Raw genomic sequence first — 27,497 nt, 5'->3', positions numbered from 1 at the left:
AGATAAAAATGACCTTGGTTAGACAAAAATGTTAGCCTAAGTATGAGTTTAAATATAAGTAAGTTTCTGTTTTTATATAGCTTTTACATTATGAATGATCTAGAATAACCTGGATTAGGCAATACCCTATACTAGACTAAGAGAGAACAATTAGGAAACATCCCATTGTTGGTTTACTCCTGTAGGTTTACTAAGTAAGTAGTAGTTTAGTAGCAATGCTGCCCAAATAAGGTCTAGTGTTGGAATTCCAACTGGAAACCACTAAATGGTCAGTTCTGAATACAAAACTTCAAATCAAAACATGATACGCGCTCCAATACTCATCCCTGATGATACTAATAATCCTTGGTTGGGGTGACCGGACAGTTTGATACTGGGCATATTGATACCGGACATTTCGTTACCGGACATTTTGTGACTAGGATTTTTTACTACCGGACATTTCGATACCACTATGTGTGTGCGCGAAGATAAGAGTTTCTTTTGAGGGCCACACTCTTCATATAATTGGTTGTTTATATAATTGCCACACTTTTCTTGTAATTGGTTGTTTTAATTTTTTTTTCAAACACCTGCTATTTATAGTAAACATTGGTCGGAACCTAAATATTCTCAGTTTTTTCATCACTCTCGGTCTACTACCAAAGGGTCAACTACTAACGCTCAGCTATCAACGATAAATATAGATATTCTTATTGTATCACCCATGGCTCGTCTAATTGCTTCAACAAAAAATGGAAAAAAATTAGTGGATGATCTAAACTATATATATGATTAACACAAAACTAATAAGGATGGTTCAAAGCAATATTGGCAGTGCGAAAATAGGATGTGTAAAGCCCGCGTACACACCTATGTTGGTGATAGTGACAACAAAATCGTTAAGACTGTAGGTGAGCATAATCACAGTGCTACAGCAGCAAGAGTGGAATCTAAATTAGCACATCATCAAATGAAAATAATGTTTGGTTCAACACAAGATGCTCCTCGTACTATAATATGTAAAGAAAATGAAAATCTGAATGTATGTGCTATTTCAGAATTAGCTTCAGTATCTTCGTTGAGTCGTAGTATCAGGCGTTGGAGACAAATAGAAGAAAATGTACCGCCTATACCTCAGGTGCGGCATGGTTATTTGATTCCTGATCAGTATTGTTACCTTGAAGATGGTTTGAAGTGGCTACAGTTTGAGAGTGGACAACATGATACTGAAATACTTTTAATATTTGCTACTGACTAGGGAATTAGTGACATCAAAAGAGCCAAAAGTTGGGCCGTAGATGGAACTTTTAAGTGTAGCCCAATTATTTATTATCAACTGTACACTTTACATATTCAAGACAACGGCGTTAGTGTTCTGAGAATGTTCGCCTTGTTGCCAAATAAGATACAAAATACTTATGCTAGACTTATTTACTACTATAAAAGAACTCTTGCATAATGTCGAACCAGCCACTGTGATGATGGATTTTGAAAAAGCAGCCATCAATAGTTTATTAGATATTTTTCCTAATTCAGATGTTTCTTGCTGCCTATTTCACCTGTCACAAAATGTTTACAAACAAGTTGTAACATTAGGTTTCAAACATCAATATCACCAAGATGATAATTTTAGTTTAAAAGTGAGATGTTTACCCGCGCTTGCTTTCCTTTCCATTGACGATGTTATTGGCGGCTTCGAAGAATTAACTGATGACGACGATTTTCCGCAAGAGCTTGTTGCATATTTTGAAACAAATTATATTGGAGGAGTGAGGGGTCGTGGCCAACGAAGGCGAAGAGTCGAGGCAGCCTTCTCTATTCATTTATGGAATGTTGATGAACGCATTGAAAATGGTATGCCACACACCAATAACTATGTTGAAGGATTTCATAATGCTCTAAGAACGTCAGTGACAAATGTGCATCCTAACATTTGGTCCCTTATAACTGCTTTAAAACATGAAGAGGCTCTCAGTGCAACAAGAATTGCCCATCTCAATCGTGGAGACAGCGCAACCTCAAAGAAAAAATACAGAGACGCCGATCAGTGTATAAAAGAATTGCTGGAACAGTATGACCCCTCAAATAAAATACAATATCTTCGTGGCATTGCTCATAACATTAAACATTTTTAACTAGATAATATTGTTGCTTTTTCTTGAATCATACTTGTACTGTGTTTTACAAATTAACCCTCTCACGCCGAAGCGGTAAAAAAAAAATTGACTCCCGTGTGCCGGAGGTGTTTCAGAGTGAGCGCGGAAGCGGAAAAAAGATTTTTTTCAAAAAATCACAGCGCGCTTAGTTTTCAAGATTAAGAGTTAATTTTTGCCTCCTTTTTTTGTCATTTCCTGAAGTTTAGTATGCAACCATCAGAAATGAAAAAAATTATCATTATCATATATAAATAATGCTATATATGATAGCGCAAAAACAAAATTTCATATATAATTGTATTCAAATCGCGCTGTGCGCAAAACGGTTAAAGATAACAAGTTACTTTTTTTCCTTGTAATGTACACTAAATTGCGATCATTTTGGTATATAACACATTGTAAAACAATAAAAGCAACACAGAGAAAATATTATCACAAAATAATGCATGAATTCGTAACGCGCGGACGTAAACAAATATTTTTTTCAAAAATTCACCATAAATCTAAATATTGTCCTAGAGACTTCCAATTTCTTTCAAAATGAAGACAAATGATTGAATATTACTATACTGTAAGAGTATCAGCTTACAATTGCAGTTTTCGACCATATCTGATGAGTTAAAGTTGACCAAATGTCGAATTTTTTTATATATATATATTTTATATGCAATTATTTCGGAAATAAGAAAAGCTACAACCTTCAAATATTTTTCGTTTTATTTTACATGAAATTGCGCACATTTTCATATATAAAACTCTATGAAATGCCTAATATGAAACGGAGCAAATATTCCGAGAATGGGACGTACGCATTACGGAGATTTGTGGCGGAGAATCCGCGCGCGGAGGGAAGGAAAGATTTTTTAAAATTCACCATAAATCTAAATATTTTGCCAGAGACTTCGAATTTGTTTCAAGATGAAGATAAATGACTGAATAATACTAGACTGTAAGAGTTTTAGCTTACAATTGCGTTTTTCGACCATTTCGGTAGTCAAAGTTGACCGAACGTGGTTTTTTTTCTATTTATCGTGATTTATATGCAAATATTTCAAAAATGAGAAAAGCTACAACCTTCAATTATTTTTTATTGTATTCTACATGAAATTGCGCACATTTTCATATATAAAACTTTATGTAACGGCTAATTTAAAATGGTGCAAACATTACCACAATCGCACGTATGATTTTTTTCGGAAGAGTTACCGCGCGGACGTAAGGAAAATGTTTTTTCATAAATTCACCATAAATCGAAATATTGGGCTAGAGACTTCCAATTAGTTGCAAAATGAAGGTAAATGATTGAATATTACTAAAATATAAGAGTTTTAGCTTACAATTGCATTTTTCGACCATTTTGGTAGAGTCAAAGTTAACCGAAGGTTGAAATTTTGGCAATTATCGTTATTTATATGAAAATATCTCAAAACTGATAAAAGCTACAATCATGAGTATTTTATTGTTGTATTCTACATAAAAATGCGCACATTTTCATATATAATACTTCATGTAACGGCTAATTTACAATGGTACAAAAATTATGTCAAAGTGACAAAATAATTTCCGAGATGTGTCACAGATACTTTTTAGTGCGGCAAGAAAGATATTCGCGCTTGCGCGCCTGCGTAACGATTGTAAACAAAACAACACCTTGATCCGTGAACTCCCAGCATCCCCCAAGGCGCGTGATTCAAAAGTTTTAGGCTGGTAGGCCTATAAGTATTTTTCCGCGAATTTTAAAAAAAACTTTTGTAAGTCGACACAAAATACGTCCAGTCGGCACACGGGAGACAAAAAATGTCGACGTAAAATACGTCCAGTCGGCGTAAGAGGGTTAATAAATTTTTGTCTATATATTTTTTTATTTGTACTTTTAACTCCTTACTTTTGATACATAATTTGGATTTATACTTTATATAAGGGTATCGAAAGGTCCGGTAGTGAAAAAGCCGAGTCACAAAATGTCCGGTAACAAAATGTCCGGTATCAAAATGTCTGGTATCAAAATGTCCAGTATCAAACTGTCCTAGAGGAAGAGAAGAGAGGGTTAAAATAGTACTCTATGTACGTAAAAGCAATAATAATTCACATAAAAAAGGAATTTCCCAATAAATTTGACGTAATGATAAAATATGTAAACAATCGAATGCAACACAGAAAAGAGAAAAAAAAAGTTAATTGAGCCATTGTTTGGTGTGCCGAGTGAGACGGTCTAGTTGAACAATATTAACAAAATAGTAAATGAAAGAACAAAGCTTTTCACAATAATATTTAGCATAAATGATTAACAAAATCATTCGTAACTGCGGTGATACACAGCTAACTTGAGGGAGAGGGAGGGGGCATTTATATTTTTGAGGAATAATGAATGAATGATAAGTTATTTTGCATTGTGGTATTGTTGAGGAGAGAAAACAGTAAAATATTTACTATAACATGTACGTAAAAGCAGTACCAATTCACTTAAAAAATAAAATATTATTTCACAATAAATTTAACGCAATGATAAAACACGAAAGCAATCAAATGCAAAAGTAAAAAAAAAAAAAAAAAAAAAAAAAAAAAAAAAAAAAAAGCTTGCTCGAGTCAGCACTAAGTGGGCTGAGCAAGACGATAGAGTGAAGAGAGAAGAAAGGAGAGGGAAGAAGGGCTCTGCCTCCAACTGACTTATCGGCTGTGCTGGGATGATTATTCGCCCATTCCTTTCACTTACACTCGATCTGCCGAAATCACTTTTATTTTTGTTACGATATTCTAGTTAAGGTAAAATACCTATCTAGTGACAATTGCTTTTTAGGATTTTGATTTTTTATTACTGTAAAAGTAACTAAGCTCTGTAATAAACAAACTGGCGCCACTTTTGGCTTTTGCATGCCTTCGATTGTTTATTTAAACGGCTTCCTTGTGAAAAGTTCTTTTATTTCTCTTTCCTTTTCTTGCATTTTTGACTTAGTAGTGTTTGCAAAATCCTCATGTTTGTTCTAAAAGTTTCCCATTTCCCACCAATAAGTTAACATATTGTGGCATAATTAATCTCTTTCGTCCACTTAAGATCCAAGTATAAACACCCTGATTACTCTGTGTGTGTGTGTATGTGTGAGACACAATCGGACACACACTATCAATTCCTTTGATTATCCTTGTACCTAGTATATGAATGAAATTGATTTTGTTATCAACCTTTGCATACTGCAACCAATTCGGTTTCCTCAAAGGGTTCCTGCCTCTCCTTCCTCCATCCCCCAGCAGGCCGGGAGCCATTTTCACCACCATCTGCGATTATGTTATGTTTCTCTTTCCTGGAATGAACTCTGCTGTCAGGGTGGTGCCTATGCTTGCGGCCCACTCCAGGATCAACTCTCAGAGATCACACAAGTAATAGGACCTCAGTCGGCCCTGCCCGTCCTGCTTCTTGAAGTAGGCTACCACATCACAGCTACCACCGAGTTCCTGATCCTGTGCTCGAATCCCTGCAGGGGCCTCTGGAAAGCTAGCAAATCCAGACAGTTGATGTGGAGCTGTCTCTCCTGCTCCATCCAGACCCCTTCCCTCATTTCAGACTGTAAGTGAGCACTCCATTCCTCCTTCGATGCATCCGTGAACAGGAGCATCTCTGGGGGAGGTCCGAAAGGGGCACCCTCTGGAGGATGTTTGACCTGTCCAACCACCATCGGAGGGCCACTCTGGTGTCCTGCGAGGGGAGGACGAGTTTCCGATGAGGATCTTCCTTTGGGGACCAGCCCTCCTTCAGGTTCCACTGGACGGGCCTAAACTTTAGCCTGCCTTGGAGGACCAGCTTCTCCAGGGAGACTAGATGTCCCAGGAGTCTCTACCACTCCCTCACTGGTAAGGGGGAGTTCTGCAAGAAAGGTTGAGCTATTTTTTGCAGGTTGGCCAGCCTGACCTCCACGGGGAAGGCCCTGGCTGCCCTCATGTCCAGATCCATCCCAAGATACACCATCCTGGTGGTTGGGACCAGATGGGACGCCTCCCAGTTCAGGACTATGCCTAGGACCGAGCAGAAGGCCAGAAGCTCGTCCCTCTGCTTCTCTAAGGCCTCCCTTGAGGAGGAAAGCAACAACCAATCATCCAGGTACCGCAGGAGACATATCACCCTCCTGTGATCCCAGGATGACATAATGGAGAACACCTGCGGCGCCGTGGACAGACTGAAGCAGAGAGTCCTGAACTGGTAGGACTTGCCCTCCCATCTGATCCATAAGTACTTCCTGCTGGACAGATGCACCGGGATCTGGAAGTAAGCGTCCTTGAGGTCCAGGGACAACATGAAGTCCCCTTCCGCCAATGATTCGAGAGGCAACGCCCCACCTGTGGCGGGAGAGAGGGAAGGGGGCCTCGCATTCTACTTCCTTTTGGGGAAGCGGCCATTTCGGCCCCTTTGGAAGGCGGTAGGTCTGGGTCTGAAGGAGGATGAGGAAGATGGGGGGGCCCTGGAGGGGGGCTGAGTCCCCTGTTCCCCTCAACCTCCAGATATTGGTTCAAGGTTGGAAGAGGTGGGCTGCACCCATGCCTGTGCTGGGGGGGTTTCCTGAGCCCTGCGTTGGACTGGGTGCCTGAAGGAGGAAGCCCTGTACACAATGGAGTCCTGGCCTGCCTTCCTCCACTGTTTCAGGGACTCCTTTATGACCTCCTCAGAGAAGAGGGACTCAGCTGGGAGTTCCTCAGAGCCTTGGCCTCTCTGTCAGGGAGGCTCCGGGGCAACTTGGCCAGGACTGTATCCCTCCTCCAGAGTACACAGTTGGTCCACTGGGTAATGGACTGGGTTGTGAGGAAGCTAATCTACCTCCCCTCTGACAGGACCAGTTCCTTAAACTGCGCCAACTTAGCCTCGTCCCTCAAGTTGTGTTCAATGGCAAACTTGGCTACCGCCCTGGACCAGAGGTCGAGCCAGGAGGCCACATGGACCGTAGCCCAAGCTGTGGCTTCCATCACCATGGCCTCCGATTGGGAAAAGGCAACTGGCCCCACCAAGAGCTTCTCCTCTGAAAGGCCTGGGACAAGGGAACTAAGGGCCCCTTCCACAGACTTGGGGTCAGCCGAGAAGCCCTCCAGAGTGTAGTCTCCTCTGCCTGGCCTTGGGTGCCGTAAGGAGCTTGAAGGACCCATGGGACCTCAAGAAGTTCTTGGGGCCCGCAACTACCTGGTCCGCATGAGCTAGAGCCTGGGTTGCGTTCTCAGCCGGGGGAAGGCTCAGAGGTGGCTTGGTCTCCTTAGGACCCCCACAAGAGGAAGTCCACAGCCACAGACCTCTTCGCATCAGGAGGCAAGGGTGGGCTCCGCCAGATAATTCTTGGCCCTAATGAGGCCCAGGACCCGCCTAGAGGTGGACCCCTTGTTCGCGGCACCCTGCCCTTCCAAGGTGCTCTGGAGAGTGTCCTGGACAAGTCCTTGTCTTCATCATCCTCTAGATGGTAAGGGGGGGCCGGCGCCAGAGGAGGGGGGGAAAAGCCGGTGAAGTGGGGCGGCTCCAACAGGGGGGCGCCGGTGGGGACGGGAGCTCCTCTAGGCAAGGAGCCTCGGACTGAAGCAGCAGGGCCGACTTGGGCCTCCCACTGGTCCAGACTTGCCCCCAATCCCGACCAGAGAGGCCGAATGGCTCTGCCTCCTCCGCTGGGTGGAAGGAGGAGGAGGAAGAATGCCAAAGAAAGGAGCCTTCCGTCAAGGGGTGCGCTGGTACCGGGGTGGGATCCACCGAGCCCACAAGGGTAACAACTGGCAGTGGAGCGGAGCACCCCGCTTGTGGGGCCGTTATGGGAGCCACGAACTCGGGCCCCAAGCGGTTGGGGAGAGGCGCGACCCGTCCCGATGGCTGCTGCTCCTACTCCAACCCCTGTGTTCCTGGCTACAATGGGGAGAGCAGGAGCAGTGGCCTAGGGAGGAGGAGGAGGAGGAGGAATATACTCAACTCCTCCCAGCGTGGCGCCTCCGCTTCTCTCTCTGCCGCCTCCTACGGGAGGACCTATCTGAGTCATAAAACTCCGAGGAGGAGTAGTCTTCAGGAGAAGGGGGTCTTCTCTTGCTCTTACTGCCCCTGGCCCTTGGGGGAGAGGGCCTGAAGTTTGGCCCGGCCTGGGGCAACGACCACCGAGGGAGCTTCACCTTGGGGGGGCAGCCCCTAGACCTGAAAATTGTCCTCCTTGAGAGGAGATCTGAGAAGGGTATATGGGGTTGCCAGACCAGGACCGGGACAGGAACTCCTATAGAGTCCCGCTGCGACCTGTGGCAGCCAAACCCCTTGGGGGAGGTGAAGGGGAGCGCAGACAAGGTGGAAGACAACCCGACGGCTACCCCGGCTGATGCGGATGAAGCACCAGGCTCCGAGGCCACACGCCCCGGAGTGGGGTGAGCCATGCTCCTCGGCACGGGTTGAGCCACACTCCCCGGAGCTGGGTTAGACGTGCTCACCAAGGGGAGAGCAGACAACACCTCAGCCAACGGAACTCCCCAAAGGTTGAAGGTGGACCACACCTCTTGCAGGAAGCCATCGTCCCCGGGTGGCTAAACCTGTATAGGAGACATGGACTCATCGGGCTCTGCAATGGGCAGAGGCCCGGCAAGGAACTCAAATAGGGCTCCTCACTGGGAGGGAACAGGGGAAGACTTGGGAAGCGAAGCTAGTGACGGGGCAGGTCTAGCCGATGAGGGCTCCTCCGAGCGTGACTTCTTCACGGGAGACCTGCCCTTCTTCTTCTTCCTCTTGGTTGAGGCCAACGTCAACTGGAAGGGAGGCCAGGAAACACACTCCAGTCACGTGGACTCAGGCGAGCAAGGCCCGCCACGGCACGAGTTACATAAAGAGTTGGGGTTGATCTTCGTTGAAGATAGGAAAGACCCACATGACTTGGCCTCCAAAGGGCCTGGACAGCAGCGCTGAGTGTCAGATTTCATGAGAGAAGGCACACACACATACACAAGGGGGAGAGAAGACTTTCACACACAAGGAAAAAACACAAAGGGGGAATCCGGCCGATTTACGGAAGATGAGAGGATGCATGTAGAGGGATAAGCGACCACGAAAGCACTGAGGTTGGAGGTTGTGGGTCGCATGGCCGTGACCCTCAGGGCATGTACCTTGCTAGGTGTGGAAGGAGTAACCGGATTTTTCTGGTCGGAACCGGATTGGCATCCTGGATGTTCCTATTGAAGTAGTTCGAGGTAAGTATACGGCATCGGAACAACCTCAATTTAGCAGACAGAACGTATGCCCAGTTCAAGCACTTTAGGTTTACCTAGAGGTAATGGCAAACATCTCAGAAGGTCCAATTCTACTACATCCTAGCACAAATAAACCACTCTCTCTACAAGGGCTACTGCAAACCCACACTCCTTTCCTAGGTCATATGATATTAGGAAATTAAGTACATCGTTGGACTTTTTCAGAAATGTATCTTTCGAAGAGGTCTTTGAATGCACCGGGTGGTCATCAGAGTCAGTATTCTTAAACTACTACTGCCATTAGCTAGAACAAATTTGACTGCACTGTGTATCAGTAGGTAGTATGGTTAGTCCTGACCCCATACAAGTTACAGCAGAAAACCAGGGGTCTTCCTAACGAGTGGGTATGTTGACTATTGCTGGGGAAGGTGCAAGAACAAACACCACCCCCTCCCTCTCACATTATTCTCTCTGTTTCCATAAAAATAATGTAAGAGCTACACCCCATCTCTCTCTCTCTCTCTCTCTCTCTCTCTCTCTCTCTCTCTCTCTCATTGTAAATAATACTTACCATAAAAATCTCTATTTAGTCACACACACAATATGAAAAATACAGTAATTAGTGAATAAATAGCATTGTTTTATAAAAGAGAGAGAGAGCAAATTAGCGGTACATTTAGAGATGTGGCCCGAAGACAAATTTGTGAGTTAGTGAAAGTTCCTCTGCAGAAAAGTGAATGATATGTTCCACTAAAATCTGTAACAAAGTGAAGTGTGAAAAACTGGGGTAGCACTGTATTACCTATCAATTACACAAAACAAGCCTTAATAACATACTTTTACAACAGCATAATTTTCTTTACTATTCCTAGTCTGCACTCACCACCAAGTACAGTGTTATGTAACTTGAATTATAAAACAACTATGAACTACAATAATTTGACTAACCTTCAAATCTTGTTCTTGCAGTGCAGATGGTTTCCAAACTAATCCAATTACATTTCCACCAAATTCATCATGAAAGAATAAGGCAAGATGACTAAATGCTGCCTGTAAACAAAATGAATAAGAAAAATACATAAATTACATCGTCCAATTGATAATACAGGTGCTCCTTAAAGTAAGGGCAGACTACACATTAAGAAACCAAGCCCTTTTTTTTATTACAATCTGATTTACCACTTACTAGTCTGCAATACACTCCATTTACCAAAGTTTTTAGTTTATTTTCCAAAACCTTCGATATAGCAGACCTAACAATCGACAATTTAATAACCCTTAAAATTTCAATTCTGTCACATCTATTTTCCTTTCTAAAATCAAATATTATTACTGCATTATTAACACAAAGAACTAGCTCTGCAAGCACTGTACTAAAATAAAATATACTGTGAGTAACTTGAATCGCCTCTTTTAGCTTACTTTTACTTGGAGGATGAGGGTTACAAACATCTAGGTGTGTAGCATTACTGTTTTCTTATCTAACCAGGCAGGTGTAAATAAGAAAATTTATCTTACATATCAAAATGCAAATTTTCATGCAACCCATTAATCACAAAAAAGCCTCAATTCCAAAACGGACTCTCCAACTGCACCAACTATGTAGTTAGATCCTGAAAGACAAAGACCCCATTCCAGATACCAAGACCACCCACCTGACTCTACAATACTTGCTTATGAGGAAAACAAAGATGCCTTACCAAGCAAGGACAAAAAATCTATTCAAAACCAACCTCTTAAAATGGACAAATAAATTTATAAAAATCTAAATGCTGCTCACAACTTTTTTTTTGTTGCCTATTTCTGTCTTCTCTAAAATCCCTGAGCTTTACTTATATTCTTGATCCTTCCTTTGAGAGGGAAAGTCCTGGGAGGGAGATGTTTATGTGGAAGGGGAAAACCCCCCTACTCTACTTAACTGGCAAAACACTAAGGATATGTGTTGATGGCTTAACTGCTGTCATTTCTGGTGTTTCCCAAGGTATTGTTCTTGGACCTTACTATTTATCATCTATGCTAGTGACAGGCTGATTGCATATACTGATGATGCTACTCTTCTAGTTGGTGTTCCTTCTCTGTGCCTTAGGTCTGTGGTTGCAGAATCCTTGATTAAAGATCTGGCATGTATTCATGAGTGGAGTAGGCTTTGGGGCATGAACCTTAAGGGGGCCGGCCGGCTAATGCCATTCTTTAAGGACAGGACTTTGATATTCATACCACTTAATAAGGTGACTTGGGACATCTCCAAACCGCATATGATTTTTGCCTCTGACCTTCGGTTTTGTGACGCCAGGGCGATTTATCCCGAAAATAACCATTTTTCAAATTCTATCTCCTCCCTTGATATTTAATATTAAGACCTGGGATTACTACCATATATAGACCTGATGTAGACCTCCAATCAAATGAGGAGTAATTTTTTTGCTAGATATGAATTTTTCATTATGGTAAAAAAATAAACCCTATAGATTAGAAAAAAAAAAAAAAAAAAAAAAAAAAAAAAAAAAAAAAAAAAAAAAAAAAAAGACTAAACAAAAATTGGAAAATAGGGCTTCATTTGATTGTTCTATAACGTCTTTCTGAGTTATATACCAAATTCCAATGTTATAGCTTTAAAACTAAGTGAGAAGATAGATTTTGAAGTCAATAACTATAGTTTTGAGATACGGGCGTTCAAAGTTTTTCTTCGTATTTTTATAACGACAATGTTAATAAATAATGATTATTATGAATGTATATTTCTTTTTTGTGTATTAATAAACCAAAACTATTTTATTTATCATAACTTAATCATAAATGATGATCCCTTTGCTCATGTATCGTAGCTTGGGGCACTGCGTCAGGCAAGACTCCTTCCTACGCAACACTCTCTCTCTCTCCTTCAGTAACTCGGCTTATTACAGCGACTTTTCTTCTTCTGTATGTTACCTAGATGTTTTCCTAGTATTTTCCGTTTTGGCATGATGAAATTCTTGCCGAAACAAAAATAAACAAACGTAAATGCAAGAGAATATCAAGAGGTGAAATTCGAAGTTGTACTCTCTTTTTACAAAGACAATGTTAATAAATCATGATTATTATGAATTTCATATTCCTTTTTGGGTATTAATAAACCAAAACTATGTTATTTATCATAAATTAAGATCCCTTTGCTCAAAGATCGTAGCCTGGGGGACAGTGTGACATGTGCTTCAGGCAAGACGGGGCGTTTACTTACTAGGCAACCCTCCCTCTCTCTCTCTTCACTAACTACGCTAATATCGCATATATTATGATATTCTGTAACCATATTAGAGCGAATTTTCTTCGTCTTTATGTTAGCAAGATATTTTCCTTGTCTTTTCCTCATTGGCATGATGAAATTCCTGCCGAAACATAGATAAGCATATGTAAAAGCAAGCGAATGTCAGAGGTGAGCTCGAACGTGTAGACTACTTGCTCGAACGTGTAGACTACTTGAAGTCTGTGCTAGCACTGATCATCATGGTTGAACTTGATACTCCCCTCTGCGACCCACGGAATCTCTACAGATGCCATTTCTCACAATTTCTTTGACAATAATTATCAAAATTGACGATAACAGAAGAAATATTGCATTTTCTTGTATGGATGAATGTTTTAGGCTTATTGAGTTTTGTTTACTAATTACCCTGTAACTACGAAAGTAAGACGAATATTTGAACGAAAATACTTTCGTAACTACGTAAGTAAGACGAATTTTGAAGAAATATTTCGTATACGTATTCTCAATTGCCATATGAAGCTCAATGAATTTTTTCATGACTGAATAGAGATTTTTATGGCACATGTATGTATAATATGTTTATTGATATTTTCAAATAATAATAATAATATAACTGTAATTACAAAAATCATATGTGATAGTATTTTAAAGAAATACTACAATAACCTTTCCATTTCACTCTTTCAAATATGGATAACTCTCTCTCCCTCTCTCTCTTTTACTGAGAGAATTTCTATGGTACATTGTATGTCTATTAATAATTTCACATAATAATAATATCAATAATATAACAAATTTCAAAATTCATATTTGATAGTATTTTAAAGAAATACAATAATCTATCCAGTTCACTCTTTTAAATTAGAATAACTCTCTCTCTCTCTCTCTCTCTCTCTCTCTCTCTCTCTCTCTCTCTCTCGCCACATGTCCTAGTGGTAACTCTCGCCCTCTGTTTGGCATGGAAGTTTATGTATACAGTATATCTTTAAAGGCATTACTACACTTTATGGTGAAATAATAATATACAGTACTAGTTTTCAAATAATATTAAGTTTAATGAGATTAATCAATAACCGCTCTCTTTCTCTCTCTCTTAAATAACTAATTTTCAAATATTGATAAGATTAATAAAAAATAGCGATTCCCAGTCTTTTTATCCACTTGGAGGAAGGAAGGCAGGGGAGTAAATGACAGTTTGATATATGTATTGGCAGAGGGGAAGGAGTCGGAGTGTAGGAGTTACTCTCTCTCTCTCTCTCTCTCTCTCTCTCTCTCTCTCTCTCTCTCTCTCTCTCTCTCTCTCTCTCTCCATTACTATTCTATCTCAAGAATAATTCATAATTTCACTCTTGATGGTCAGATATAGGATGTTGCCATTCAATGGTTCTCTCTCTCTCTCTCTCTCTGGGCAGAGGAGTAAATGACAGTTTGATATATGTATTGGCGGAGGGGAAGGAGTCGGAGTGTAGGAATTATTCTCTCTCTCTCTCTCTCTCTCTCTCTCTCTCTCTCTCTCTCTCTCTCTCTCTCTCTCCATTATAATTCTGTCTCAAGAATAATTCATAATTTCACTCTTGTTGGTCAGATATAGGATGTTGCCATTCAATGGTATGGTCTCTCTCTCTCTCTCTCTCTCTCTCTCTCTCTCTCTCTCTCTCTGTGTTATTGGCTGTAAGTATATATTTTTAATGGTAAAATGTTTAAGATGACTTTGAAATTATATTAATATAATCTCAAAGATTAATACAGTAACAGGTTAGTAAATTTAGGTATATTTGAAGTAGGATGTTATTTATGGTATACATTTGGTATTCGAACTTTCAAGATAGGCAGTTATAAGCATTTTTAGTGGTGGTTCTAACTATTCGTGGGTTTTAATTATTCATGAGGGTGCCTGGTACCCACCCCCCTCAAATATGGGGGAACACTATATATATATATATATATATATATATATAATATATATATATATATATATATATATATACATACATAATGTATATATATAAAATGTTGATTCCTATGTTTCTTGAAAGTTGGTATCGTGCAGAAATGTTTTAAAACGTTTTGCAATAAAGCTATTATATCTGAGTGTCTGTCCTTCTTCCTTGTTAGGAGACCAATGTGGTTTTCTGGTGCTGACTCTTATTTCAAACTCTTGGAGAGAGTTGTGTCATCAATCAAGTATATTTTACCAACTGTTACAGTTGATTTGTGGCATAGACAAATTAAGTTCATTATGTTTGTTGGATGAAATGTCTAATCTAGCCATTTTTGATGGTGTAGTCGCTCTCTAATCCTCTAAGAATTACCCTTTCCATGGTCCACCAAAGCTCCATGGTGACCACACCAGACTAATGTCAAAGAATTCTCTTTTGGCTGGTCTTGTGGCCAGTTATAGTGGCGGATTTAGGGGGGAGGGGGGCTGAGGAGTCAATGGCCCAGGGCCCCACGGCTGTGAGGGTCCCACACCTCAGAAAAAAAAAAAAAAAAAAAAAAAAAAAACCTAATTAAAAATATATGAAGATTAATTAAATAATAATAATATAGTAATAATGATAACTAATAATAATCTAGAAGTGCTCAATTAGAAAATAAATCCCCGAAACCTAATCCCCACCAGCTGTAAGGGGGGCCCCCTCACACAAAAAATGCCCCTGGCTAGGTAGTGTAGTAACGATAAACATTATAACACAACATAGAGCACAAATGGACTCAGGACAAAAGGGCACTTTCTCTTTTACCTTAGCGAATGCTGAACCCAGTTTACCGACATCCAAACTTGCAAGAAGTGGCTATGTGCATATGTGCTATCATATTGTATACATACAACCAGAAACAGACCAAGAACCCACTACTTTTTTCTGGTCAGCAGTGTAAAGTGAACTGAAACCAGTGATATGTGATTTTAGATCTTCACTTCTGTGATTTCATTACCGAGGATCATTGAACTATCTATCTTGAAAGCTAAGTGCATAATTTTAAGTTACAGTTAAAATCTTTTTAGTTGACTGTGGAATAATAATTTAAATGTGTGTGAACAGCAGTAAACCAGCTTTTTTGCCTGCAACAGTGCTTCTCACGATTTCTATTCGTTATTTGTAATAGCGCCAATTATTTTGAAGAATTTATCATTATATTTAGAAGTTTTATCTAAAGAAATTTTCCACAATTATTATTAATAAATAGATTATCCTCTCAGTGAGAATAAGGTAGCTAGACTGTAGTAGGTTTGAGGAGTCTGTTGTGGTTAAAAACTTAACCAGCAAGCCCACCAACAGAATTGTACTGTTACTCTCTTTTGAGAAAAATGGGAATTCAGGAAATAAAAAGCCAAAACTTACCCTTACCCAACCCAAAATGGCTAGCGCAAAAAAAAAAAAAAAAAAAAAAAAAAAAAAAAAAAAACAAAAAAAAAAAAAAAAAAAAAAAAAAAAAAAAAAAAAAAAAAAAAAAAAAAAAAAATTACTGTCAGCCTTCACTCAACCCAGAAGTTTTTCCCCAAAGACAGGTGGATGATCAGATGGAACAACTCACTAAAGGACAACAACAGCAAGGAAATCTTCTTCACAAGGTCCAAAGACCTTCTTATAGGAAAAAGAAAAGCAACACCTGGAATGCCTATCAAGGACAAAGGCGGAGGAAAAGGCAGATACCAATAGGAATGGTATGGTTGTGGGTCAACTTCGATGACACCACAGGCAATGGAAGTCTTCCCCTTGGGGACACAGCATTAATTTTAAAAGGGCTGGGGTGGAAATGGTCACACCCCTCCCTCCTTCTGTAAAGGGATTCTTCCAAAAATCAGACCCCTCTCTGGAAGGTTACCTGTAGAAAGGCCCTGTTAAAGGGAGCTGCAGAGAAACATATGTATATTCGCCACCAAGCACGTCTCCAAGTATCCCCAAAAACGATTCCTCCAAACAAAGAGTGATCCTACACATACCAACATTGAATAAGCACACTGTTTATCAAATTTTCCAGATAACTACTGTTGCCCTAGTATTTTCAATTTGTTATAAAAGGGTCTTGGACAGCTAAAGATCTGAAAGATGCCTACTGGCACACCCCTGTCACTGTTCCCTTCTGTCCCTTCCTATGGTTCTGGATAGGGAAAGATATGTATAGGTTCAAAGTCGTGGCCTTTGGGCTAAACATTGCCCTAAGAAATTTGACAAAATTAGTAATGGTAGTTGTTTGAGAATTAAAGAATACAACTAATAGCAGTGGTCAACTGATTACAGACAAAAGGTTTTATGACAAATTGGCAAAATCCCACATCACACCCAGCATACATTTTCAGCAGCCGGGAATGTGTTGGGATACTTTTCATGGTCTATAGTCTCTTTATATCATACTGAAAACAGAATAAAGCAAGTCCTCAAAATTTGCCTTGCACAGTCCAGTTTCTAAATGGCAATTAGAACATATGATGGGTTTGTTGTAATTCACATAAAAAAAAAATTCAATACTCAGATTACAACAAATGAATGTAAACAAATTCTAACTATCGCATGCAACAAAGATGTGAGACAGACTTCAAAGAAATAAAAAAAAGTTGAGGAGATACTTTGGCCCTGATTCCGGAAGGAATCTCTGGAGATACAGGTCACTCTGACTCCTCAGTTTGTATAAGTGACAATACACACAGATGCCTCACTGACAGGTTGGGAGGACATTGGGAGGATCGTCAGGTGGCATTGATGGGGGGTCAGCTACTCTGTGGATTGTCGTATCAAATACCTGGATTGAAGGCTGTCTTTTTCTCTCTCAAAAATCTCAAATCTCTAGATGAGAAATTTGGTTGGTTCTAGACAACATGACTGCAATGTCCTACATCAAAAGGTCAGGATGATACTCACCTCCTCTCAATATGATAATGGACGACTAGTACTACTCTCTTAGTAATAATGTAAGTATAGTGGACCCCCCTATTTGCGGGGGATGCATATCAGACACCCTGTGAGTGGTTAAAACCTGCGAATACTTAGATCCCGCTCTACAAACACTTATAACTGCTACTTCCTACTTCGAATGCACCATAAGTTACCATCCTATTACTGTATTAATCTTTGATATTATATTACTAATAGCATTCCAAAGTAATTTTAAACATTTTACCATTACAAATATATATGCACAGCCAATAATGCGGGGGGAGAGAGAGAGAGAGAGAGAGAGAGAGAGAGAGAGAGAGAGAGAGAGAGAGAGAGAGAGAGAGGAGATGGAGAGAGAGAGAGAGAGAGAGAGAGAGAGAGAGAGAGAGAGAGAGAGAGAGAGAGAGATGACTTCTCTGGACAACACTCCTTCCCCTCCGACAATATGTATATCAAACGGTCATTTACTCCTTTCTCAAAGTGGATAAAAAGACTGGGAATTGCTATTTCTTTTATTAATCTTATTAATTTTTGAAAATTAGTTATTAGGTAAATCATTTACCATTTATCATACTACACTACAAAAATACAGGCAGTCCCCGGTTATTGGTGGGTGTTCCGTTCCCGGAGATGTGATGATAAACGAAAACCACCATTAACCAAAACTCAGCAATTTATGGCACCATAATGGTACTGATAACTGGTTATTGGCACCATAAAAGCCCTTATGGTGCCGATAACCAGAACTCGGCTCATTATGGTGTCATAAAACACCGATTTTATGGTGCTAGACAAGCCCCATAAAGCCGGATTGCCGATAACTAAGTCCACTGATAACTGGAAACTGCCTGTAAACATATATAATTAAGACAGAGAGAGAGAGAGAGAGAGAGAGAGAGAGAGAGAGAGGAGAGAGAGAGAGAGAGAGAGAGAGAGAGAGAGAGAGAGAGAGAATCCTTCTTTAAAAGAGTGAAATGGAAAGATTACTGTAGTAATTCTTTACAATACTGTCACATACGAATTTTATTATTATTATTTGAAAATATTAATAAACATACATACATGAACCATAAAAATTCTCTTATCTCAGAGAGAGAGAGAGAGAGAGAGAGAGAGAGAGAGAGAGAGAGAGAGAGAGAGAGAGAGAGAGAGAGAAATTACATGAACTATAGTTGGTGACATGCTCCCCATCTTGTCACATTGACATTGGACAGCTCTGGACCTCCAAACAAAAAGTGATCCTAGACTCATCAAAATTGAATAAGCACATTGTTTACCAAGTTTACCTAACTTTCTGGGTAGCTACTGTTGCCCTAGTAAGCTCAATTATTCCAAGATGGACATGGACAACTATAGATCTGAAAAATCCATACCGGTACATCTGTCTCCGTTCCCTTCTGTCCCTTTTCAGGGTCCTAGGGTTCCAGATAGGGAAAGATATGTACAAGTTCAAAGCCATGGTCTGTGTGCTAACACTGCCATAAGAAATTTTACAAAATTAGAAACGGTAGAAAAGTGTGCTTGAAAAACCTAAGAGCAATGGTTAATTGATTACAGTCAAAAGGTTTTATGATAAGTTGGCAAAATCCCACCTCACACCCAGCAGACATTTTCAGTAGCTGGGACTGTGTTGGGACACTTTTCATGGCCTGTCTCTCCACATCATACTTAAAACAGAATAAGGCAAGTCCTCAAAATGTGCCTTGCACAGCACAGAGTTTCCAAATGGAAATTAGAACATACGAAAGGGTTGTTGCAGTTTGCATCAATAGTAGATCCAATACTCAGATTACAACATTAATTGAATTGCTCGCAACAAACGAAGCGAGACTGACCTCATCAGTAGATTTTAAAAGTTGCCGAGATACCTTGGGGAACAGGCCCACTTCCAGTTGTGGAAGCATGTTGGCTTTTTTCTGAAAAGAATTGTTATCTAACAAGCACTCTGTTGAGGCTGTCCTTTTCCTTAAGAGGGAGTCTACTACTACATCGAGAGACCACTCACTTAAGGTGAATTGCATTCAAGTGCCACTTCCTTGCTTGTATCAAAGGATGACAAGCATTATTATATTGAGAGGTGACCCTCATCCCAACCTCTTCATATACGACACTGCAGTCATGTTGTCTAGAACTAACTAAATGTCTCTCTTCTGGAGGTTTGAGCTTTTTAAGAGACAAAGTGACAACCATCATCTCCATGAAACTGATACGACAATTCCTCAGCGTAGCTGACCACCTCCATAACACCTGACGATCCTTCCAATGTCCTCCCAACCTCTCAACGAGGCATCTGTGTGTACTGTCAATTGTACAGACTGAGCAGTCAGGGTGACCTGTAACACCAGGGATTCCTTTCGGGATCAAGGACAAAGTATCTCACCAACTTTTTTAATCTTATGATGAGGTCAGTCTTGCATCTTTGTTGTGAGAGATTCAATTAATGTTGTAATCTGAGTATTGGATCTACTATTGATGCAAACTACAAAAACCCTGTCATACGTTCTAATTTCCATTTGGAAACTGTGTTGTGCAAGGCACATTTTGAGGACTTGTCTTATTCTGTTTTTAAGTATGATGTGGAGAGACAACAGGCCATGAAAAGTATCCCAAAACAGTCCCAGCTACTGAAAGTGTCTGCTGGGTGTGAGGTGGGATTTTGCCAATTTATCATAAAACTTTTTGACTGTAATCAATTGACCACTGCTCTTAGGTTTTTCAAGCACATTTTTCATATGGTTATTGACTAATCCTGATTAATTAATTTACCTTTAAGGTTATGATTAACTAGGTATAATTTGTAGCCTTCAGGTTAGTCTACTACCTCATAGCATATTTGGTTTATTGTTTTTTAATCTATGTACTATATAAAAAACAGTAACTTACTAATTAGAAACTTCATAGATAGGCTATCACCTAGTCTAGGTTATTGTCTAATCCACGATATCTTATTCCCTTTCAGGGTATGCACACGACAGCCTAGAGTACTATTACTATGCTTAAGAAGGCTTTATAAAAGGAAAATGTCTGTAGCCTTCTATCTAATCATTTTTTCTGATCCTAAGGATATGTCTTTTCAATCTTACCTTATAAGGTTACTTACTACCTAATCCAGGGTATTTCTGTTCACCCTTAAGGATATATAATCCTAGGTTATAGGTTACAGACAATATCTACTACAGTTTACCTAACTGAATCAATGTAGATTGGCTACTGCCTAGCAGGCTATTGCTGACATCGTTATCTGAAAGGATTATCTATATATTAACCCAAGAGGTGCTAGGAGGTTGCTACTTAAGGACAACAGCAATATTATGCATTAGCTACATCAGTAATGGAACCAATATTTTCTTGCTAATTTTTTAACTCATCACCTAATGTTATACATGATTGTATTCTCCTTGTTTCACAGATTAATAATGAAAAATGAAATATGGCAATTTGTCCAAAATTGCATTTTTCCTAACTATACAAACCTGAGGTCCTTTTACAATAGGAAGGTTACTAGCGGCAGCTGGATAGGTCATAAGCTTTCGAACAAGGGGTTCGGTAGTTAACTGCTTGTCCGACAGGCGCACGCGCGCGACTGGGAGGTAAACAATCACTTTTGCTTTTGGCCCAAGCAAAAAACTGCAGAGTGAGGGGTGGCATGAGGTGGGACTATGTGTAAAAGGACCTCAGGTTTGTATAGTTAGGAAAAATGCAATTTTGGACAAATTGTCATTTGTTCCGACACGGCATACAAACCTTCGGTCCTTTTACAATAGGAAGACTCACTTCTTGGTGGGAGGAATCTGAGTCTTTTGTGAACAGACTGGTGTTCGCCCAACCTTGGAATGCCTCCCTGGTCGTAAGAGCAAGGGAGGGATCCAAGCCTCTGTCCGATTGATCGGGGTGTGCACCGCAGGATCAATGGTCAGACCTCTGGACCAAATACTAAAAGAGAGGCAAGCGTGTCTCTTCGTACCAGCAATGTAAGAACTTGTTCCTGTACAGGAGCAAATATAAAGTCATGGGTTTGTCTCTTGTTGGCATCCACTTCCCCCCCCTTGTAGGAGGAAGTGGTGGATATTCTGCTCCTATCCCTAGTGAAAGGGATAGGATGGGGCTCTGTCATATAGCTCACCTGCATCTCGTCCTCATCCAGCGTAGTGACGACCGTGACCCTCTGCCCACAGGTAGAGGAGGAGGAAACGCACAGTCACACCAGGACTCGATGCTGTTCAGCCTGTGAGGGTCTGGGTTAGCTACACAACTTGTTGAGCAGCCACCACGGGTCCCAAGGAAAAGGTATCCAAGGACCTGTGGGCAATATCCCGAAGGTAGAAGGAGGTGAAGGTGGTCTGGTTAGCCCAGACACCTGCCTTCAGGACCTGCGCCACGGACCACGGAGAAGTTCTTACGAAACGCCAACGACGGGCCAATACTTCTGACTTCGTGAGCTCTCGGACGGGACGTACGGATGTCGTCACTACCATCAGCCTCATACGCCCTCCTGATGACCTCACGCAGCCAGAAAGAAAGAGTGTTCTTGGATACTTCTTTCTTGGTTACCCCGGTGCTAACGAAGAGGCGTCGACACTCAGGCCTGAGGTGCCGAGTTCTCTTCAGATAGCGCCGTAGCGCACTCACAGGACAAAGCAGCATCTCATCCGCATCATTATCGGTGAAGTCCATTAGGGAAGGGATCATGAAAGACTCGAACCTGTCGTCAGGGACCGAAGGTTTCTGAGTCTTCGCAACGAAGTTCGGGACGAAATCGAGCATCACAGATCCCCATCCCCTGGAGTGTCGTACATCGAAGGAAAGACCATGAAGTTCCCCTACTCTCTTCGCCGATGCCAGGGCCAGCAAGAAGAGGGTCTTGAGGGTCAGATCCCTGTCTGACGACTCTCGGAGTGGCTCGAAGGGTCTTCGAGTCAAACTCCTAAGGACGAGAGTCACGTCCCACGCAGGAGGCCTGAGTTCCCTGGGTGGGCAAAGACCTTTCGAAGCTCCTCATGAGCAAGGAGATCTCGAACGAGTTCGAGATATCCAATCCCCTCAGTTTCAGGACTAGTGCCAGGGCGGCTCTATATCCTTTGACTGTGGGGACTGAGAGGAGCTTCTCTCGGCGAAGAAAAACGAGGAAATCCGCTACCTGCTGAAGACGACACCAACCACAGAAGACGGGGGGGAGTGCGTAGAGGCACTCCCTTTAAGAGGTTCCTGTCGTCCAGCCACCAGGCTAGGTCCTGCCTCACCTCCGGTGTCAGCGACACTGGAAAGCTCGGGGGATCCGTTGCCTGTGACCAACTCTCCTTTAGTCTCCACTGAAGAGACCGCAGGTGAAGACGCCCGTGAGGGACTAACTTCTCGAGTGACGACAGGTGTCCGATCACGACTTGCCATCGCTGAGCTGCCTGTTCCTGCCGAGACAGGAACTGGTTGGCTGCCTCCCTGAATATGCTGATCCGCGAGTCTGCGGGGAAGACTCTCCCTGCTACCGTGTCGACCAGCATACCCAGGTACTTCATCCTCTGCTTGGGCTCGAGATCAGACTTCTCGAAGTTCACCACGATCCCCAGATCGCGACAGATCTCGAGTAGCCGATCCCTGTCCTGCAGCAACTGCGAGCGGGAGCTCGCCAGGACTAGCCAATCGTCCAGATACCTCATCAGATGTATCCCGTGCGAATGGGCCCAAGCACACACCAGAGTGAACACTTGCGTGAACACCTGTGGGGCGGTTGAGAGACCGAAGCAAAGTGCCCTGAATTGGTACACCGTCCCGTCGAGGATGAAGCGGAGGTACTTTCTGGAGGACTGATGGATGGGTATTTGGAAATACGCATCCTTCAGGTCCACTGAAAGCATGAAATCGTTCTCCCTGATGGAGTCGAGCACGGAACGTGCCGTCTCCATCGTGAACCGGGTCTGGCGAACAAACCGGTTCAGGGGAGAGAGATCTATCACCGGGCGCCAGCCCCCCGTAGACTTTTCCACCAGGAAAAGACGACTGTAGAAGCCCGGTGACTGATCCGTGATGATCTCTACAGCTCGTTTGCTCAGCATGGTCTGGATCTCCTGTCTTAATGCTACGTCCTTCGAAGAGCCTGGAACGTATGATTGCTGTTGGACCGGTTTGGAGGTGAGGGGTGGCCGAGATTCGAAGGGTAATAGATATCCCTCCCGAAGGACATCTACTATCCAGGTCTCGGCGCCGTAGCACTGCCAAGTTGCCCAATGGCTGGCCAGGCACCCCCCCACTTCCGGCAGCAGGTGAGGGGGACGCCGTCCCTAGCGTTTCCCCCCTTTCTTCGACTTCTTCCCAGACCCTCCTCGCGAGAAGGAAGGCTGGGAGGAGGGCTGGTTGCGGCCCCCCTTGGCAGAAGACGAAGAAGACAGAGTCTTTCTACGGGGCTTCGACGAGGCTACCGTCTTAGCTACCGTGGAAGCGCTAGCCGAGTTCTTTGGCTTGGCCGCAGTTCGAGGCTGCCCAGAAGCCTTCGAAACTGCCTGGTGTACCAGACGGTCACTGTCATCAGTGCGACGTCTGTCCACCGCAGCGTCTACCATCTCTCCTGGGAAGAGAGATGAGGAACTCCGTAAAGGTCCATTACGAAGCCCTAATGCCGCCTCACGCCCAGCCGCCCTGGATACTCGTGTAAGGACAGCGTCCCTACGTCGGAGTACCAGGTTGGCCCACAGGTTTACTAGGAAGGAGATGGCTCTTCCCCCGGACTGGCAAAGCCTCCTGAAGGCCGAGTCTTCTTCGGGAGAGATTCCCCCGGAGTTGGCTGCAACCTTAGACACTGTGAGGGACCACAGGTCTATCCAGGAGACGGCCTGGAAAGCTGCCATGGCAGTGGATTCCAGGCCAAGTGCCTCTTGCTGCAAGAACCATAGGTTCTCTGCAAGGAGCTGCGTGCAGAGGGGACAACCCCACTGGTGTTTTAGCCTGGCTAACTCCGGGTTTACCTGTTTGGGCGGCATCGGGTCTTCAGACGGCACGTAGAATCGCCGCTGTCGCAGTAGAGGAGGCGGAAGTAGCTTGCTCGACCTGCCGGACTTGAGAGAGCCGTCTTGCCCGGAGACAAGAGACTCAACCTGGTCCAGAACCGAGTCGGCGAGCTCCGATTGCGGCAATCCCACCATCGGTCTGGGTTCCCTCTTCGGGCCCCAGAACGACTCGAGCCAGGACGTGGGGTTGGAAGGTGGGAGTGGCGACCCTTCCCCGAGGTCGTTGTGCTGACGAATCAGCGCAATAACCTCGGCAAAGTTCCTCTGGATCTCTGGAGTCACTGCATCCTGAGGAGTAGGACCGTCCAGTCCCTCGAACAGGAGCACCTCCCGAGACGCTCCCCCCTCGAGGGGGGGGAACAGCAACAGACCCTTCTCGGTCTCCTCCAGCCACTTGCGCATGCGTCCTGGCCGGTCCTAGAACCGTGCCTGGCACGTGGGGCGTCGTGGTGGGATCATGAGGGGCGCACCCCTCACGATCACTCCTCAATACCTCGCTCCTCCCGGTGTAGCCCGAGGAGGTGTTGAACGGTTATGGGAGGAGGGGCAGACCTGACGCTCCCCCCTCGCTCGCTGGCAGAACCAGCAGGCTTGGAGGGCTGCAGGCGATCGTCAACCCGCGGTGGCGATCGAGCTGCAGGCCTGGTCGAACCGTCTCGCTGTGGAGAACGGCTGGACTGAGCACAGCGGCCCCGAGCTCGAGTGTCAGAAGAGCTGGTGCTGGTTGCTGTACCCGATCGCTCTCTGTGAGAGCGACGGTCAGGCGACCTGCAGGCTCCACTGTCACGGTGAGACCGGTGCTTGTCCTCACGGCATGTCATGTCGCTGGTGCCAGCCGTGGCTGGCACCGGCGAACGGGGGGACCTCTTCCCAGCCTCAGCCCGTGGCCAGTCGTGGACTGTCACGTCAGCCCGGGTAGCCAGCTGGTCGCCGCGAGAGCGAGAGCTGGTCTGGTGAGAGTCGCGTGAGCGGCTGTCACCAGTCTTCCGCTCCGTGCCGTGAACCTGACGCTGAGCGGGCTCAGAGGTCTCGTTCTTGGCTGCACGATCACTGGTAGGCGACCGTACACTCTGTACCTCTCGCGAACGAGAGGCCGAGACGGAACCTGATACAGTGGCAGAGCCTCTGACACCAGGCGAGGAAGTGCCGGTGTTAGCCGACACCCCTCTGGTCCCCGTAGTCTTCTTCCTTGCGGAAGAAGAGACGGGCCCTGCTCCCGAAGGAGCAGGAGGACCAGCGGAAGAACCCCCCGTCTCACCGGAGCGAGACGGGCCCTTAGAAGCTCCCGAAGGAGACTTCTTAGGGGGGGAGGAGGCAACCTTCTTCTTCTTAGGCGCTGAAGCCTTAGAAGATGAAGGGGGAGAGGCAGTAGACGACGACGACACCTTCCTCCTCTTCCTCTTCTTCTTCGTCACCTTCCTCAGGACCGATGTCAAGTCAGCCATCTAGGGCGGAGCCGGGGCTGCTGTTGCCGAAGCAACAGGGCCCAGACGCACCTATCCAGACAGACCGACATCGGGAGCAGCGGCGCCACGAACAGGAACGACATCAGCAGGTGCAGGCATCACAGGAACAGCAGGAACAGAGACGGCAGGAACAGGTACAGGAACGGCAGCAGTGGTCGGCAACATCTCATCACTCGTCAGCAGCTGGGCAGGTACGGCAGGTACGGCAGGAGGTACAGTCAAGCCAGGAGGACGGACCAGCGACACCGACATCCTTGGCACCGGTGGGAGGTCCAGGGGCGAGCTCTTCGGGCACACGAAGTCTGGTCGAGGCAGCACAGCAAACCTGGGTGGCGGTGGCATCACACTCCCCCGTGGCACGGCGATCGGCCCCTGCACCGATGAAGTTGGTGTTACAGACACCGCATGCGGGGAATACACCAGATGAGGAGGAGAAGCATAGCCAGGGGTTGACAAGGTCGTGGTAGTGGTGGTCACCGTGGCATGCGTGACCGCAACAGAGCCAGCTAGATGGTAGAGCAGCCCCTGGACACTCGGCACGCCCTGCAAGCCCAGCGATGCCCACAACCTGGTTCCAAGGCTGGTCGTCCGCAAGCAGCACAGCACCATGAAGGAAGGATAAGGTCGGGTGGTTAAGCAGGAAGCCTCTACCCGTCCGCGCGGAGTAGACGAACGGATAGAGGACCCAGAATACAACTCTACGTCAGGGTACCTAGCGCCCTCCTCCACACTCGAAAGATCGGGTGAGGAGAAGGACCTGGAAACCCCCCCCGCAGGGGAAGGCGCCAACCGTGGGAGCTGAGCCGGGGGCAGGAAAGAAGATGAAGTGTCCGTAACCAAAGGAGTCGCGGGAGAGCTCTCCGACGACTCCTTTGCCGGCCTTCGCTTCTTCCTACCCTCGTACAAGCCCCACTGCGCCTCCGACCAAGAAACACATACATCACAAGGCTCGGCGCGGGTACACTCACGCCCCCGACACCGAGCACATAACACATGAGGATCGATTTCAGGGAAGGAGCGGAACTTACCGCATTTACGCCCCTCAGTTCCCGGGCACAATTGCCGGATGGTAGCAGGGCGCGGAGAATCCATCATCGATCACAGAATTATACACTTGAATAAATGAAAAAACAAGGGAAATGATTGTACTTACAATAAATCTTTCACAGATAAAGAGAAACACAACCATACAAGCAAGGAAAGCAAACGACGAAGAAGCGGGCAGAGAGCGCAGAACACACGTCCACTCGCTGTGAGGCCGAAAGCAAAAGTGGTTGTTTACCTCCCAGTCGCGCGCGCGCGCCTGTCGGACAAGCAGTTAACTACCGAACCCCTTGTTCGAAAGCTTACGACCTATCCAGCTGCCGCTAGTAACCTACCTATTGTAAAAGGACCGAAGGTTTGTATGCCGTGTCGGAACAAATAAGATATTTTGAAAATTTATATTTAAAAAGAATATTTGTTCGAAAGAAAATGTTTTTTTCAAAAAATGCATTTTAGTTTTAGAACGTTTTATGCCACATATTCTGAGATAATTTCACATGTTTTTCATGACAATAGTACTCCTTAGCTATTCAAGAAACACCTACAAAATTACA

General features: G+C 44.0%; 1 protein-coding gene across 1 annotated transcript in view; it reads right to left on the bottom strand.

Annotated features, from left to right (window-relative positions):
* Window positions 1-27,497, bottom strand: part of LOC135224527 (nucleolar protein 6-like) — a 254,757-nt gene that overhangs the window by 2,388 nt on the left and 224,872 nt on the right. The window contains exon 21 of the mRNA XM_064263598.1: window positions 10,263-10,364. Within this exon, the coding sequence (XP_064119668.1) occupies window positions 10,263-10,364 (102 nt within the window). The remainder of the gene's footprint in view (window positions 1-10,262; window positions 10,365-27,497) is intronic.

The sequence above is a fragment of the Macrobrachium nipponense genome, chromosome 12 (assembly GCF_015104395.2).
Source record: "Macrobrachium nipponense isolate FS-2020 chromosome 12, ASM1510439v2, whole genome shotgun sequence".
Lineage (NCBI taxonomy): Eukaryota > Metazoa > Arthropoda > Malacostraca > Decapoda > Palaemonidae > Macrobrachium > Macrobrachium nipponense.
This window is presented reverse-complemented; position numbering and strand designations above follow the sequence as displayed.